We start from the raw sequence: 18223 nt of genomic DNA on the forward strand, positions 1-18223 counted from the left end.
AGGTTGTGGTTGACCTTCTGAAATTGTTTAACATCTAATCCCTTATTTTATTGATTTTGTTTTTACATTGTGTCATAGACCAAATTCGTGCGTTCAGTTTTGATATGTTCATTTATGTTAATATGTTTTTTGATTGAGTTATGCCATTTTAATTGATATTTTATATTGTGTCTTTCTATAGTTGTTATGTTACACTATTGTTTCAAATAGGGTAAAGGTTGTTACCTGGACACATTTAAACTCGCTGCAATTAATTGCATCTGTCATTAGTCAAGAAACTGATGTTCAGTAGTTGTCTTTTGTCGTTTGTCGTTTTTGTTTTTACACAAGTCATTTTGGGGACCTTTATAGCTTGCTATTTTGAGTGAGCCAAGACTATGTGTTGAAAACTGTACTTTAACGTATAATGGTTTACTTTTACAAATTATGACTCAAATGGAAAATTGTCTCATTGGCACTCATACCACATCATCTGTTATTTTCTAACCGTTTTGTCATTGTATAAGCAATATACTTAGGCTTATTGCAAGGACACATTCGTTTTTAGCTTACCTGGCCCAAAGGGCCAAGTGAGCTTTTCTCATCACTTGGCGTCCGGCGTCCGGCGTCGTCCGTCGTCCGTCGTCGTTAACTTTTACAAGAATCTTCTCCTCTGAAACTACTGGGCAAAATTTAACCAAATATGGCCAAAATTATAATTAAGGTATCTAGTTTAAAAATTGTGTCCGGTGACCCTGCCAACCAACCAAGATGACCGCCATTCTAAAAAATAGAACACAGGGGTAAAATGCAGTTTTTGGCTTATAACTCAAAAACCAAAGCATTTAGAGCAAATCTGACATGGGGGTAAAATTGTTTATCCGGTCAAGATCTTACTGCCCTAAAATTTTCAGATGAATTGGACAACCCGTTGTTAGGTTGCTGCCCCTGAATTGGTAATTTTAAGGAAATTTTTGCTATTTTTGGTTATTATCTTGAATATTATTATAGATAGAGATAAACTATTAATAGAAAAAATGTTCAGCAAAGTAAGATTTACAAATAAGTCAACAGATCCAAAATGGTCAGTTGACCCCTTTAAGAGTTATTGCCCTGTATAATCAATTTTTAACCATTTTTCGTAAATCTTAGTTATCGATTACAAAAATCTTCTCCTCTGAAACTACTGGGCCAAATTTTACCAAATATGGCCAAAATCATAATTAGGGTATTTAATTTAAAAAATGTGTCCGGTGATCAGGCCAATCAACCAAGATGGCCGCCATGGCTAAAAATAGAACAAATGGGTAAAAAGCAGTTTTTGGCTTATAACTCAAAAACCAAAGCAATTAAAGCAAATCTGACATGGGGTAAAATTGTTAATCAGGTCAAGATCTAACTGCAAGTAAAATTTTCAGATGAATCGGACAACCATTTGTTAGGTTGCTGCCCCTGAATTGGTAATTTTAAGGAAATTTTTGCTATTTTTGGTTATTTTCTTGAATATTATTATAGATAGAGATAAACTGTAAATAGAAAAATGTTTAGCAAAGTAAGATATACAAATAAGTCAACAGGTCCAAAATGGTCAGTTGACCCCTTTAAGAGGTATTGCCCTTTATAGTCAATTTTTAACCATTTTTCGTAAATCTTAGTTATCTTTTACAAAAATCTTCTTCTCTGAAACTACTGGGCCAAATAAAATCAAACTTGGCCACAATCATCATTGGGGTATCTTGTTTATAAATTGTGACCAATGACCCGGCCAACAAACCAAGATGGCCGCCATGGCTAAAAATAGAACATAGAGGTAAAATGTAGTTTTTTGGCTGATAACTTAAAAACCAAAGCATTTAGAGCAAATCTGACATTTGAAGAAATTGTTTATGAAGTCCAGATCTATCTGCTCTAAAATTTTCAGATGAATTGGACAACTGGTTGTTAGGTTGCTGCCCCTAAATTGGTAATTTTAATGAAATTTTGCTGTTTTTGGTTATTATCTTGAATACTAATATAGATAGAGATAACCTTTAAACAGCAATAATGTTCAGAAAAGTAAGATTTACAAATAAGTCAACATGACTGAAATGGTCAATTGACCCCCTAAGGAGTTATTGTTCTATATAGTCAATTTTTAAATATTTTCATAAAATTTGTAAATTTTTACTAACATTTTCCACTGAAACTACTTGGCCAAGTTCATTATAGATAGAAATAATTGTAAGCTGCAAGAATAATTAGTAAAGTTAGATTTACAAACACATCACCATCACCAAAACACAATTTTGTCATGAATCTATCTGCGTCCTTTGTTTAATATTCACATATACCAAGGTGAGCGACACATGCTCTTTAGAGCCTCTAGTTTGTTAATATTATCATTATCATTCCTTTAAGAAAGCGTTAAAACATTTCATAACATTATCCCAGGCTTACACTACTGTTCTGAATTTTTGCGCATAAAGTAAAGAGTTAAGTTATTCCTGTGTTTCTATTAAGGATGCATTCTTCTGACGTTTCAGTCGCGTTGAAATATCGTTCTGAAAATTTCCCAAAACATGTGATACAATTGGAAAAGATCAATGAATTTAAAAATAAATATAATCAAACAGAACCCTGTGAAAAAATTATGTATTTCAATGAATAGTTTTTGAGTAATCCAGTTTTCAAATTTTATGACCTATCAAGTCAGTCTTTTTAGCCAAAATTAGGAAAAATTGGGTAAGGGGTACAAAAAATGATTTAAAAAGATTCATGTACACCCCATATCATTTTTGTCTTTTCAAATTTCTTAGATATGTATTTTTTCAATCATTTATAACAAAAAATGAAATAATATGCATTTTGTTAAAAAAAACCCTGAGAAAAATCAAAAATTTACAAAATTGACAGCATGGTAAATTTGACACAAAATATGATAAAACTTTCTTATATTAACACCTATCTATAGTTTTTTTTTGAGTTAAATTTATTCAAAATGGTCCACTTCATCTTTATTAAAAGTATGAAAAAAAAGTTTAATTGTATTACTGTGATTTTTTTTTCACGATAATAGCCAAAATATAGGTAAAAATTGTTGAAAAATGGAAAATCAACAAAATTGGGTATTTTCAAGGGGCCGTAGCGAAAAAGAAGTGCACCACCATTAGATTTTTTCTGCACCAAATATTTTTACAGTCATATAAACCCAAAAAATCAGGTTAAGAAAAAAAGTTTAATTCTAGATTTTTTTTTCTCCTCAGAGGTGTACATCCTTAATGGCTCTTTTTTGTACACTTTTTATTTACTTGTGCGATAAACAAAGTAAACAAAATAGCCGAATCTCGCCATGGTTCATGTTCTAAGTTTGGAACACCTCAGATATATAATGAACGTTGATTTTCTTTGCGTTTTTTTTAAAAAAACCCGCGGCAATATAGAGCCAGACATTACGGTACTGTGTTCAATTTTGTGAATGGAGTAAAACCGCATTTTGACCTTTAGATTTTTAACTGTTCTTGTTTTTAGTGGGCTGCTGTTTTAATGACATACCCTAGTGCTGTATTTTATTCTTTGTTTTTTTAAATATCAGGAATTTCATATACATTCATAATAAGAACGTGTTATTTAGTTAAATGATAATCCTTAAAGAAACTTTACAATAATTTTGATTCTTTTAGGTTATTCGTCATAACAATTCAAAAATGATTGTATGCATATTTGACAGACGGGACATGTAACCTACATAACCCTCATAACTCGTGTTTATTATTTTGTGTTCCCGACCTATACTAATCTGCTTATCCTTTTGGAGCAACTGAGATCACCTTGGTTTTTGTTGGTGTCCTTGTTTGTCAGACTTTAGTTTTATATGATGTGTGATAATGTTGTATTTTCTTATTTTCTCTTTTTTGACATGGCGTTTTGAATTATTTTTTTTACTTACGAGTTTGAATGTACAGTACCTTTAGTATTTATTGTCTCTTTTTCACAAGTATTATACTAGCTGTTTGCACTATCTGATTTTTGTTTAGAGATTTCCATAATTATTGACAACAATTAATTTTGACCTTTCATATGCTTGTATCTAAACTGCGATGTATACCTATGGATATTTTCCTCTTGAATGATGTTACGTTATAAAAAAGAAGAGAACAAAATTACCAAACTCCAAAGAAAATTCTAAACAGATGTCGACCCTCTTTATCAAATGGCAAAATCAAAAGTTCAAACTTATCATACGAATTGGAAGCAGCAATCACATTCCTGACTTTGCACAGACCTTTCCTAATGTAGAAAATGGTGGATTTAATACAGATGATCTAACCCTGTTTTGTACAAAATGGTGTAAACAGTAGAAATCAAACAGTCAAATAATTCCTATCTAAATCAATAATGAATAACATGGTTTATGTTCGCATAGTTATGACATTTCGAAAAGGTAAATTGTAAAAGGGCGAGTAATGCGCATATTTTTAGGATAAAAAAACAAAATTGCATGTACCCTCCAAGCAGTCTCTATTTATTACTGCAAATAAAGTGTTGTGATATGAGTAAATTATACACGCTAGCAAAAATAATTGACAAAAACTAGAACCGGCGCTATAAAGCATTTACTTAAAAGGGGTTGAGATCTCATAAACGTGTTTAACCCCGCCGCAATTTTGAGTTTCGGAGTTTAGTATGACGTCCATTATCACTGTACTAGTATACATATTTTTTAGGGGCCATCTGAAGGACACCTACGGATGCGGGAATTCTCGCTACATTGAAGACCCATTGTTGGCCTTCTGCTGATGTCTGTTCTATGGTCGGGTTGTTGTCGCTTTGACACATTCACCATTTCCTCTCTATTTTTTACTTAAAACAGATAGATAACACGCACTATTATTAAAATGACTTTATACTGAAAATTATCAGATTGATTTTCCTTGAAAAAAAGGAACATGCAAAATATCACATAATAAATTTTGAATAATGCACTGGATGTTCATGTTTTTTTCAGACTTTAAAATGTAAAGGATGTGATGCAAAAGACTGCAAAAGGATTCATGCCATACATTTTGTAAGCCATTAAATTGTTTACTATTGTTTTGTCGAATCCATGCATATTTAGTATTTTCTTGTGTATGTTATTAGCTAACAAATTTTATGCGCGTCTTAACGTCAGACAATTTATTACAGTTTTTATGATACATTTGAGACTTCGGTACATAATTTTATCTCTTATTCTGTAAGTTTGACCCTAATTTATCAATTCTGGACTTCACTCCAATCAAGTATTTGACGTGTTGTTTTCAATTTTCAAGTCAATTAAGTACCATGCAGTGGAAAACCGTAGCTTTCATAGATAATTCAATATGTTGTTGGTTTTACAAAGAAATAAATAGTACTGAGTTCTAAAATAAACTGAAGAGAACCCGATTGACTGTAATCAAATTTTCGGAACAGTACTGAATATAATGCAGACGGTAAATGCATTCCATGAACGAAAATAACTTGATGAAATTATGGTAAGTTTTAAAAGATCAGTTTAAATCAACGCGATCATTTTCAGGTTAACATTTATTAAAAAGTGAATCACTCTTCTAATAAAAAAAAACATTATTACAATACAACTAGAATATAATTATTCATGAAATGAAAGAAAAACAAACTAAAACATCACACTTTACGAATATCTATTTGAATACAAAAAACATTGTTATCAAAACATAAATTTTACTGTATTTAATCATACAAATTAAGAAGTTTTTCTTTTTCTCTATAATAAATTTCTTTTTTTTTCACGTATACAAAATAATGAGTTATACACAATAAACAGAAGATATATCATATATTTGATAGATATAGCTGTTATAGTTTTGAACATTGCAGAATAAGATTGCAAGACAAAGGCTGTTTGAATATAAAATATATACAATATATGTGGTGTCTATTGATTTTTTTAGTGCTATCATATTGGTTTGTTCCATTAATAATTAGCTTCTATAAATTTAGAATTTTGTTAAAGGGACACTAGCTGTCAAATTCATGTTCACCGATTTTAATCAAATTCTAATATTTGATTTATAACAATGTAAAACATTCATCCAAACAATTAAAAGTCTAAAGAAGCACAGGCATAACAATACATAGCTTCGTTTCGTGTGTATTTAATTCTAGACGCCATCTAATAAACTATCGAAAGTCATGCGATGACCATATAAGCGATGTTAACATTAATATAAATATACTTGATTAAGCATATTCGTGCTGTTGGATTTTTCTAGGTCTATTTAATTTCATATTATATATGAAAAATGAATGTTTATCATCGTTTTTACCTGTATAAGAATGATTTTTTTTGTGGATCGAATCAGTCAATCAAATAATTTACCTTTGTTTCACTTTAAATGTTGACATTTTTTTCCTTTAAATAACTTTACAGATACAATTCACGTGTTATCAATCTCAAGCTAAGGGGTTAACTTGAAGTTCACATGAATACGGATTCAATGAGGTCGAATTATTCAGGTGTAATACCACCATTGATTTAGTCTTTGGTGAATTTACACTTAAAAAAAAATGTGCAGAAATAATTATCAAAGGTAACAGGATTATAATTTAGTACGCCAGACGACGTGCGTTTCGTTTACATAAGACTCATCAGTGACACTCATATCAAAATATTTATAAAGCCAAACAAGTACAAAGTTGAAAAGCATTGAGGATCCAAAATTCCAAAAAGTTGTGCCAAATACGGCTAAGGTAATGTATGCCTGGGATAATTTATCTTCGTTTCAAATAAAGAAATACTTTGCATGAGTAAATTTTCATTCTGTCCAGTACTATAGAAAATAATTCACTTAACATTTCATTTCATATAAGAAAAGAACCGTCATTGGAAGTTAACCAATCAAATATTTCCCCTTATTTAACCTGTGTACACAATTTAGTTTTAGTAAAGTTTACAAAATATTCGATCGAAACCCCAAATAAAAAAAATAATTGTGCTTTGAAATACCATAGACATATTTTTATAATACAGAAATGTTTTACTGCATTAAAATGTAGGATTAATTACCTACAACTGTGAAATTCAAAGGAATATATTTTCGACCTATTTTCGTATACAACCGGATGTGACGTACCATGATTTGATGGTATTACACCTTCACTTGCAAGTGCATACTTCATAATCAATATTTTTTATAGTTTATTTTGACATACTAGCTGCTAAGAGCGAAATAGTATTTCACTATTTGCATTTCATTGATGATTGAGCCAAAAAAATAGTATATTATATTTTTTATATATCTCGTAACTAGTGTCCCTCTAACAGAAGTATTCAGTTTCTTATATCATTTTTATCTGATTTTGTAAGAATACCAAATAAAACCAAATCAATATTTAAAGTTAGTTCTTTTTCTGTCTTTTTAAAAATCCAGGAGGTAAGGTCTTCATACAGTTTTGATATATATACAAAGTCCAGAAAATATGTTCTATCGATTCGACCCCTCCTCTCAGTAGCATTATTTTTCAGTACCTCCTTATAACAAACTTTTCTTATATTTGCCTTTTTTCATTTAGATTTTTTTAAGAACCTAAAGTAATTTCCTCAGACAAAATGGACCTAAGATGATTGTTTTGCTTTTATATTTACTAGTATGTCCTTATTTGATGATATACCTGTTCAACCGTTTTCGTTTTTTGTACATCTTTAGCTTTGAAATATTCGGCTTTGAGCATTCCTGATAAAAGTCAATCGGAAGCATATAATTTGTGATTTTGTTTTATGTTTCCACATTTGTGTGACAGGAGGATATGCCTCCGCTGCCACATTATTAAAAAAAAATCAAAATTGGTTTTTCAAACAACTACTATGCACAGTGACAGCAAATAACAAACCTACTCGAGATTATCTAAAAATAATCATTTTCTTTCACAATTAATACAGTTAAAGTACCTATTTTTCCGGCAGAATATCTTGAACAACTTGACGTTCGATGTATTTCATAAGATAAACTAAACCGTAATAAACCGTTAAATATATAGAAAATGCAATAAGTGTCTTCTCTTGTATCAAACGAACAGAAGAGCATCTTCACCCTTACTTCTAAGTTTACACACCTAAATTGACAAAACTGAGTCCTTTTATTTTTGACATGACCCATTTCTTTCGTTCCATGCATAGAAAAATAAATATTTAGGTGCTAAAACTCAGTAGTCTTACACTCTTTATGTTTTTTATATTTATTTTGGTACATCTTTCTCTGTACAATGAGTTGTTAAACCAATTCGAGATAATGATTTGGTTAAAGAATGACTAGATAATTTTTGCTTAAACATTTTTTTGTTTTATCTTTTTATATTAAAGTTATATTAATTACATTAAATGGCTCGTAGTATTACTTTAAATCACTTTTTCAGAAAATATATGTAAAACTGATTATCGGTGTACAAATCACGGTAAACACTGAGTTTTTGTTTTAAATGAAATCTCAAAATTTGAGACACATTTTCCGCTGTGAGTGAACATGGAATATTTTGATTGCGTTGTTTTTAATAAAAAAAAAAAGGTAGTGGGCAATTAAATTAAGTACGTCTATACATGGTAAAAAAAAACATTAACTGTTCTTATCATAAATAATTATAAAAGATATTAAGATCAAGACGATATTGTATGATTGCTAAACAGATAACTATCTACCAAATGACAAAGGTGTAATCCCTTATCATATAATATATCACCATACGGCATTTAACGATTAGCAAACATTATACAGTCTTGTCTAGTTGTGCATTGCTTTCAGGTTCGTTATAACAAGTTTATTATTTTTATTTTTTATTGTTTGCTTTTAGAATAAAACTTAATCTAAACCTGTTCAAGGCAAAAGTCCCTTCAATGAACTATATGAACAAAATATTCAATTTCAAAAAGATCATGATTTACATGTATCAGAGTGTGACCAACGTAGATGTTAAACTGTTTTCCTTAACAAAGTGATGTGTCGCCTATTGTGTTTGAAAAAACAACACTGTATTGTTTTTGTTTTTCATACCTTAGCGCAGAATATTAGGAAAATTGAGTTAATTTGACAGAAATGTTTTTTTTTTCTCTCTGCCTGTTGATAATACAATATATAGTTCTACAATTTTTTCAATTGATTTGTATCTAATCATTTACACAATCTGTTACCAGATCGTCCAAGAATCAATAACATTATGCTTGGCAAACGGTTATTATTCTTTTACGCTCCTTTTGTAGATCTACAGTCTTGATGAACTTTTTGATACCAAGCTGAAAATTTTATAATACTTTATAATTGTTGGATGACTTAAAGGTTGTTTTTTTAAATCAAACTTATGATTTAATAGAGAAAGTTCACAATTTTCAAGGGTTAAAAAGATAATCTCTCGAGATAATAAACCCAGTTTGTTTGTCATAGATTATAAAATAAAACTTATACATTATTAATTCATTTGTATTGTTGAATAAAAATGAACAGATGTTGATTTCCTTTTCAAGCGAGTGTCTAAAAAATGTTGTAAAGGGATATGGTGCACCTGTAGTGAAAACAAGGACTGCAAAAAACAGACATGTACATGTACATGTACATGTAACGAAACCAAGAGTGATGCAAATTCGTGTAGTTGCAGTAGTCGAGATGTGGATGATATACTACATAACGTGCGTAACATATGTCAAAAACTTCTTCATTATCCGAAAGGTAAATAATGTTTGCTGAATAAATATTTTATTCATCTATTACAGATTTTTAAATATTATGCAAAAATGCAAAACAATTGAAAAAAATGCCATTAAAGGCAGAACTGTCATTAGGATTCAACAGAGGATTTGTTTGTAGATCTTGTGTTGTTGATCATTTAAGACATTTATGATTTTGTTTATCTATTTTACTTAATCCGAAAATCAGAATTGCAGAAAATAATACATATCTCGCGTAATTATTCGTCTAAAAACGCATAGGTCATAATTTCATAGCTTAAGGAAATTTCAACCAAATAAACTCATCGGTCAAAATATGAAATAACTCCACATAGTTACATATAAAATACGTTTTTGGTAAAAAAAGAAAAAAAAGGTTAATCTGAATATTCCCGTACGTTCAAGCTTTTGAAAAAAAACTTATTTTTTGGCGTCTTTTAACGTTATAAGTGTGAGTGTAATATTCAGTAATGTTGTATGTCTGTGATATTCGTTTATACAATGACAGATAAAACCATGGTAAGAAAGGCAAACCAAATAAGATGGACAGACACTAAACTCAAAACTGCACTCAGCTAATTAAAAAGTAACAAAAATCAAAGAACTAGTTTAATTCAAATATTTTTAATGCACTTCCTGAGAGACTTTTATTTAATGAAGTATACCGTACTTACATTATCTGTAGAGAGATACAACGTATAATCATTATGTGAAGAGATACAACGTATACTCATTATGTGAAGAGATACAACGTATCTATACTATTAAACGAGAAGACCTCATTTTTGGTGTCGCTTCTCTTCTTTCCAGAATAAATCAATCAACACGCCTCTGTGTCCTATAGGTACAGTGCATAGTCGCATTTGTCATCCATTCATATGATTATTCAGATTGAGTTATTTTAGGAGAAAAACGAGAAAAAAGGCATCCGGATATTGTCCCGTCATTGTTCGAAATTTTAAGTCAGATTAGACTTCCGGTTTGCGTTTTTCTGTATACTTTGAACATACATATACTACGAATAAAGTGTATTTTCAGAATTTTATCTGCTATCATTTTCAAGTTTACTATCCACGGCGGTCACAGAGTTTATTAAATATAGAGGGTCTGTATACTATATCAATGATCACCATGGATCGATTAGTAAACTTAGAATTGAAAGTAAATACGCTTTATTTATATAGTAATGAATGTTCATAATATACAGATAAGCGCTAAAATTATTCATGTGAACTTTTGATACTTTTTCTGAAATTCTCCAGTCATTAAATCTTTTACAAAATTCATTGATTACATAAAAAAAAGAAGATGTGGTATGATTGCCATGTTAAGACAACTCTCCACAAGAGACCAAAATGACACAGATATTAACAACTATAGGTCACCGTACGGCCTTCAACAAAGAGCAAAGCCGATACCGCATACTCAGTTTCAAAAGGCCCGAAATGACAATGTAAAACAATGCAAACGAGAAAACTAGCGGCCTTATTTATGTACAAACAAATGAACGAAAAACAAATATGTAACACATAAACAAACGACAACCACTGAATTACAGGCTCCTTACTTAAATAAATGTTCATAACATACTAAATGTATGTTCATATTGAAATTGATAGAAAACCAAAAATTGGGAACTTTGGAAATAAAGGTGGAGGGTAAAATAACATTTTCCTGTCCCCAATAACCTATAACTTATGATACTTTTGCTGAAATTTTCCAGTCATTTTGTATTTTACAAAATTCTTCCAACAACACTTTACATTCTTTAAACTACGCTCTGAATGCCCGCGATTTCGCGGGTGTGTTCTAGTAATCATTATGTGAAGAGATATAACGTATAATCATAATGTGAAGATATACAACGTATAATCATTATGTGATGAGATACAACGTCTAATTATTTTGTGAAGAGATACAACGTATATTCATTATGTGCTGAGATACAACGTATAATCATTATGTGAAGAGATACAACGTATAATAATTATGTGATGAGATACAACGTATAATCATTAACATGTCGTATCTTCATTTTAGATATTTCTGAAAAACATGCAAAGACACAATGTTCAGTTGTACCCTTCTGTTGTAGTGTCAGTAAAGAGACGACAAATGGTAGTTTAATCTTTTATTCTATTTTCATAATTATACGCATCCAGATGTACTTTTCTGATCAGGAACTTTAACTTGAATTTCAGAAAACACACTTGAGTAGAACAAATGAACACATATTCACTTTTCATAGAAAATCATTGAATGTTGATAGTTATTAAAGGTACCAGGCTTTTGATTTGATATATCAAACGCGCGTTCGTCTACATAAGACTCAGCAGTGACACGCATAGTAAGATAGTAAGGTGACCAAATAGTATAAAGTTGAAGAGCATTTAGAATATTCCCAAAAAGATGTGCTAAATACGGCTAAGGTAATCTCTACCTGGGATAAATAAATCCTTAGTATCTGGTATAATTCATATTTTTGAAAACATTTAATTTATAAAAATGACCACATGTTTGATATTCATGTCATCACTGACTACAAGGCTGGTGATACCCTCGGGGACGAAACGTCTATCAGAAGTGGCATCGACTGAGTGGTGTAAATAGTTATAAAAGGTACTCGGCTAGTAATATGATACACTAGACTCGCGTTCAACTACATACGACTTATCAACCTAGTAGTTGTCTTGTGAAAACCGTAGTATTATTAGGCCACTCACTTTGATCATGACATTTGAAAATTGCAAACCTTTTTCAAAAAGAAAAACTGTTCTACTTCTTTTCAATTAAAAGGCACATATCACGATCTGTTAGCTTGGGCGATATTTGCACAAAAGGAGAACTTAGCTTCAATTTTTTGGTCAAAGTGTGAAAACCCGCTACGTAAGTATAGCTTGATTATGGTTATATTATTTCATATATTTGTTGTTTTCCGTTCGTTTGATCTGTTTGAGCTTTTGATTTTTTAATTAGGAAATTTCCCTCTGATTTCAGTACGTTTGTGATTCTTCTTTTAATTTATTCAATATGGCAAGGCCAATTTACATCGAGTCGTGACAATTTGTAAATAGTTAAACGAAGTACATCAAATATTCGACAAAATATACCCGAGGGACATGCAGACTCAAAAGTCGTAAATAAACTGACAACGCCATGACGTAACAATAAAAGAACAAAGAGACAAACAAAAGTAGACAAAACACTAAGGATTGGCGGTGAAAAAAAGTGTTCCAGAAGGGTAAGCATTTCAAGCCCCACATGTCGTGTTACTCCTGTTAGTACAAACACGGTCTTTGATAATAATTTGCCAAATAACACAAAAAGGTTGTAATTTCCACAGCAATATATCTACTCAATTTCGACTCTTTCGATACATTTTTGTATAGCGACATATTAAAATCGTTTTATTGACTTGTGTATTTTGTAATTTTGCAACGAGCTTTTTCAAGATATTAATTTGAATATATATGCGTTCAGTCTATATATTTTTCTTTTTGGTAGCGTTTATCAGCTTTCAAAATATCAAATTCAGTATTATATTCCCTTCTCTTCTATCAAATTTACAAGATATGTGTATTATAAACCTTACGGTCAATACTTATGGTTAACAGTAGCATTTAGTGAGTCAAATGTTTAACTGCAAGACCTTCTCTTGTGTAAGAAAGAATTAGAAATTGAAAATAATTATCACCAATGCAATCCTATAAATTTATTACAGATTTGTACAGTTAAATTTCAACCTAATTTTTTAAAACAAATTTTGACAATTTCTTAACCTTACGACAGGCATAATAAAATGAATTTTATCCAGGGTTCCTGTTGTTCCTTTGTTTTCTTTTATAGATGATGTCTTTCCCTCTGTTAAAGTATGACACCCAGATTTGTTTTCTCGCAATTGATTTAAGACTTTTAAACGACAGCTTACTACTGTTACCTTTATTATATACCTGGAAGCTTAAGATATTTGATGACCATCACTAAACTACCTTCATATTTATAGTATAAATATGGTTAATCAACGAACAATAATTATTTCTTACAGTAACAGCAATAATGACAAGCAGCATACTGAATACAATGGCAGAAAAGGTTAATGCTGCAAAGGATCTCAAACTCAATAATGATCTACTGAAATACTCAAGGTGATTTCAAACAGACTCGGTCATGGTTCTATAACAGTCGTAACTGCTTTTCTATGCACTATATTTTAAGCGCTATTCAAGTGCATGAATGTTTTCAACGTTTAATTCTGTCTGCGCAACATCTACTTTTGTGTCTTAAGCTTACAAAATTGTTGGCAGGCTGATCGAAGCTACAAGTAGATCACAATTTATCAATTTGAGTTCACACATCAAGCTTCATTCATTGATAAACACAGAAAATCGCTTCTCTAGATTTACCTACATCAGGAATGCTCAAAGTCGAATATGTGAAAGCCGAGAATGTTTAAGAACCAAAAAAGTTATATATATGACCAACAAAACAAAAATAGCCACATCCACATAGGGCAACTTTGTCTGATGGAGTTAAAACCTTAGTTTTATTATAATTACAAAATTTAAAAACGGACATTTTAAATAAATCATGTCGGTATCTAAGTACTTAATACTGTGCTGATGATATACTCCGGGAATGATAGTCAACCAGCAATGTTATCGTCTGAGTGCTCTAAAATACTAAACAACACCTTAATATATTGCCTTGTCCTATTCCTTATTCCATATGGTCACCTGACTTGTTATAACAATGCTGATAATGAACTATGCGACAAATGTAAATTGGGTTCAACAGTTTACCTTTAACAGTTTACCTTTAATTCCAATAAGATTCAGGATGTATAATAGCCCATATTGCTACCAAGTACAATGGGATTTTTGTAAATAAGAATGGCATAAACAATTGAAATACGTTCATTATAATAATAAATTGCTTCTTGCGTATTGATGTATACCAAATAACAACAAAAAGTACGTACAATATGTATATGTCAGTATTTTGTTCAATGCTCCATTGTTTTGATAATCGTGAGACCTGATGCAAGACTCTAGAGTTTTTTTTTATTTCAACGATTATGTCTCATTTTAAATCCGCATCCAGTCAAAAGCTTTTTCATGTACAGTCAGATATATTAACATCATACAAATCCCAACTAAATTCCTCTGTAATCAAGATCTATCTGATTCACCACAGTTCTTTTACATTTGTATTCCAAATAAGTAAAAGGAATGAACAATTAATTCCAGACTTTTTGAACAACGAGCGCAGTTTCTGATGAACTCATTATATGAAGAGAATGAAATAGGCTGCATGAGCTTGATGAATACGGAAGACACAGTATGGGGAATTCGAGTAGCTCCAGTAGAATGTGCATTTGATAATGGGATGATTGATGTGGTGGGACATCCATGCGTACAGAGATTATTAAATAGAGTGTGGTATAAAGATTCAGTAGCAAATTGGAGTGATTGGTTGAAGGTATTATTGTCCGTCAGTTTCTGTTCTGCTATAATTTTCTGGTATGAGCCGTGTTATGTCAATCATGGAGTTGTCTCAGTTTTTATACATTTTGACAATTTTTATCAGGAAAGACATGTTAATACTCGTAAATTTAAACTGTATTTTTCGGTTTTTGATTTTAATCGTGGTGACTTAAAATCTAAAAAAGTGTCCAATATTGATTTGTTCAAAGTTCAATACAACAATAGTTTCATTGTATTCATTGCTTATGTATTATATCAGACGTCTTATCAGTGTTTTAAATCATTTTTCACTGAATAAGCAACATAAACCATAACATAAATATGTTATGTTATATTAGTAGCTCAGTGTACAAGTAATCAAAAACATGTGAATTTATGGTGCCGCACCACCTGTGCATTCTTTAAGCAATATATGACACCAAGATGAATGATATTCGTTCTTGATATATTAAAAAATATTGCATTTATGAGAAATTGGGATATCAATAACACAAAAGATATCACAAACTAGTCAAAACATTTACTAAATTTTATCATCGGTATAAGGACATCATTCATAAGTATAGCTCAACATGCAGATTTCTTATACGTTCAGGTATTCAACATCCAATATTTTATGGAAATATTCTTTATAAAGCACAAAAATGTCAGTATTCACCTCAGAATCTAACAAAACCTGAAAATAAACTTATTAAGAAGGAATATAGTAACTGTTACGATACTGTTGTCAGGTCATTAAAGATTGCATATTTTGGCGTTAATATTGATTCACTTATAGGGTCTTTGCATCGAAACTAAAAACATTTATTTAAAAACCAGTTGTTGGCTTGACACGGGTTATGAACTTCTCATATATGTTATGATGGTATGATACTAAACCCCTCACGGGGAATATTGTGCCTGATATTCATATGATGAAGACATAATTTTTCAATCAGTTTAAGTGAAGTTTTGAGCTGGCATGTCAGTTAACTGCTAGTTGGCTGATATTATTTATGTATTATTGTCATTTTGTTTATTTTCTTTGGTTACATCTTCTGACATCAGACTCGGACTTCTCTTGAACTTAATTTTAATGTGCGTATTGTTATGCGTTTACTTTTCTGCATTGGCTAGAGGTATAGGGGGAGGGTTGAGATCTCACAAACATGTTTAACCCCGCCGCAATTTTTGCACCTGTCCAAAGTCAGGAGCCTCTGGCCTTTGTTAGTCTTGTTTTGTTTTAACTTTAAGTTTCTTGTGTACAATTTGGAGTTGAGTATGGAGTTCATTATCACTGAACTAGTATATTTGTTTAGGGGCCAGCTGAGGGACGCCTCCGGGTGTAGGAATTTCTCGCTGCATTGAAGACCTGTTGGTGACCTTCTGCTGTTGTCTGCTGTATGGTCGGGTTGTTGTCTCTTTGACACATTCCCCATTTCCATTCTCAATTTTATTCACGTAACGATTGGTGGTTTAATGCATTCGTATTTGTGATAAAGAAGTGTTAATATTAAAATGTTTCACGTTAACAACGAATAAGTAATCGGACAAAGACAATAACAATCAAAACCAAGGAGTAAACAAAGACTCACAAAAACCGAATGACATTTACATCAACAGTTATAAATGATAATTTAGAAACAACACGAACTCCACTAAAAACCGGGAGTGAAATCAGGTGCTCCGGAAGGGTTAGCATTTCCTGCATTGTATACGGCACCCGTCGTGTTATTTTTTTGTTCAGTCTGGTAATGATGGAAGGTTATTATGACTGAGGAAGAATATCAGATATGATTTCTAACACACTTTTGTCATAATGGCCAATCAGCTGACAAAATAATATATATCTGATAACAGAGAAGTACCAAATGTTCAACAGTGCGCCATCGCAAATTATACGAGAAATATAAATGTATGTTGTTATTCCGCGGAAGGTCTTGTATACTTCTCAAAAAGCCTTATCAACAACAGATACCATTAAGTCTGCCTCATTTATTGACCTACATCGAATATGACAATGATGGTTGTGTAAGAGCTGATCTCGGCTTCCTTGTTTTGTTATCATTCCATTTTATTTCCTTTAACAAAATTCCAGCAGCGCCTGGATATAGAATTTATATCTCATAGTTGATACGATATCCCGTAAAGTTTCCACCATATTTGCTTGATAAAAGGCTACTGCTTATAAGGTAGCTTTTAAACAAAGACTTCCAGTAGTCCAATTGAAATCGTACATTAAACATTTTACGGACGCAATCACCAGTTACTTGATCGTTATTGAATAGATTTATCTGAAATGACGAAGAATATTTTCCAATCGTCATACCAAAAAAAAAAACGTCCTCCGTGCCTCGAATGTCGCCTATCAAAAAAAGTCTTATCACCATACTAAATTAACATGGGCACCACGATGGGTACTTTTATTTGCCCTCTCGGAAACCTGTTTTAATGGGGCTTGTGTTGCTTGAACATTTGTTTTCAATGTTGTATGATTTGAAATGTTGCTTATCGTTTGGTCCTTCGTTGCTTTTGACACTGCATTTTTAGTTTGTTTTCGAGTTTGCCTTTTACATCTTTGTTCACTTGTACGGGATGATTTTTTTCAAATGGCTTGATTATTTAACCATGCATGTAGGGATAAACTACCATCCTATAATCTCGATTCGATACCATTATGTGTCTTTGTAACCATGTCTGGTAAGGATATTATTTGTCCATTTGCATAATAAAAAAAATGGCGAAGAAAATATCCCTTATAAAAGAGGGACGAAAGATACCAAAGGGACAGTCAAACTCATAAATCTAAAACAAACTGACAACGCCATGGCTAAAAATAAAAAAGACAAACAGAAAAACAATAGTACACACGACACAACATAGAAAACTAAAGAATAAACAACACGAACCCCACCAAAAACTAGGGGTGATCTCAGGTGCTCCGGAAGGGTAAGCAGATCCTGCTCCACATGATATAAGATACGTCATGTAGGTTGCATAACACTATAAACATGTAATGTTTTGAAGAATATATTTAGCACATTGACCTTCAAGTTACCCATTGAAAACACTTATATTGCCTTCATTAGCA

General features: G+C 31.4%; 1 protein-coding gene and 1 long non-coding RNA gene across 2 annotated transcripts in view; both read left to right on the plus strand.

The window, feature by feature from the left end:
• Nucleotides 1–11929, plus strand: part of LOC143070976 (transient receptor potential cation channel subfamily M member 6-like) — a 64194-nt gene extending 52265 nt beyond the window's left edge. Inside the window, exons 8-11 of the mRNA XM_076245073.1 lie at nt 4964–5023; nt 9470–9671; nt 11711–11788; nt 11919–11929. Coding sequence (XP_076101188.1) covers nt 4964–5023; nt 9470–9671; nt 11711–11788; nt 11919–11929 — 351 coding nt within the window. The remainder of the gene's footprint in view (nt 1–4963; nt 5024–9469; nt 9672–11710; nt 11789–11918) is intronic.
• Nucleotides 11930–12461: 532 nt separating this feature from the next.
• Nucleotides 12462–15142, plus strand: LOC143070497 (uncharacterized). The gene is made up of 3 exons (XR_012976550.1): nt 12462–12556; nt 13716–13815; nt 14917–15142. It is a non-coding gene; the product is annotated as an uncharacterized LOC143070497 (long non-coding RNA).
• The last annotated feature ends 3081 nt before the right edge of the window (nt 15143–18223 follow it).

Source organism: Mytilus galloprovincialis, chromosome 4 (genome assembly GCF_965363235.1).
Source record: "Mytilus galloprovincialis chromosome 4, xbMytGall1.hap1.1, whole genome shotgun sequence".
NCBI classification, from domain to species: Eukaryota; Metazoa; Mollusca; class Bivalvia; order Mytilida; family Mytilidae; genus Mytilus; species Mytilus galloprovincialis.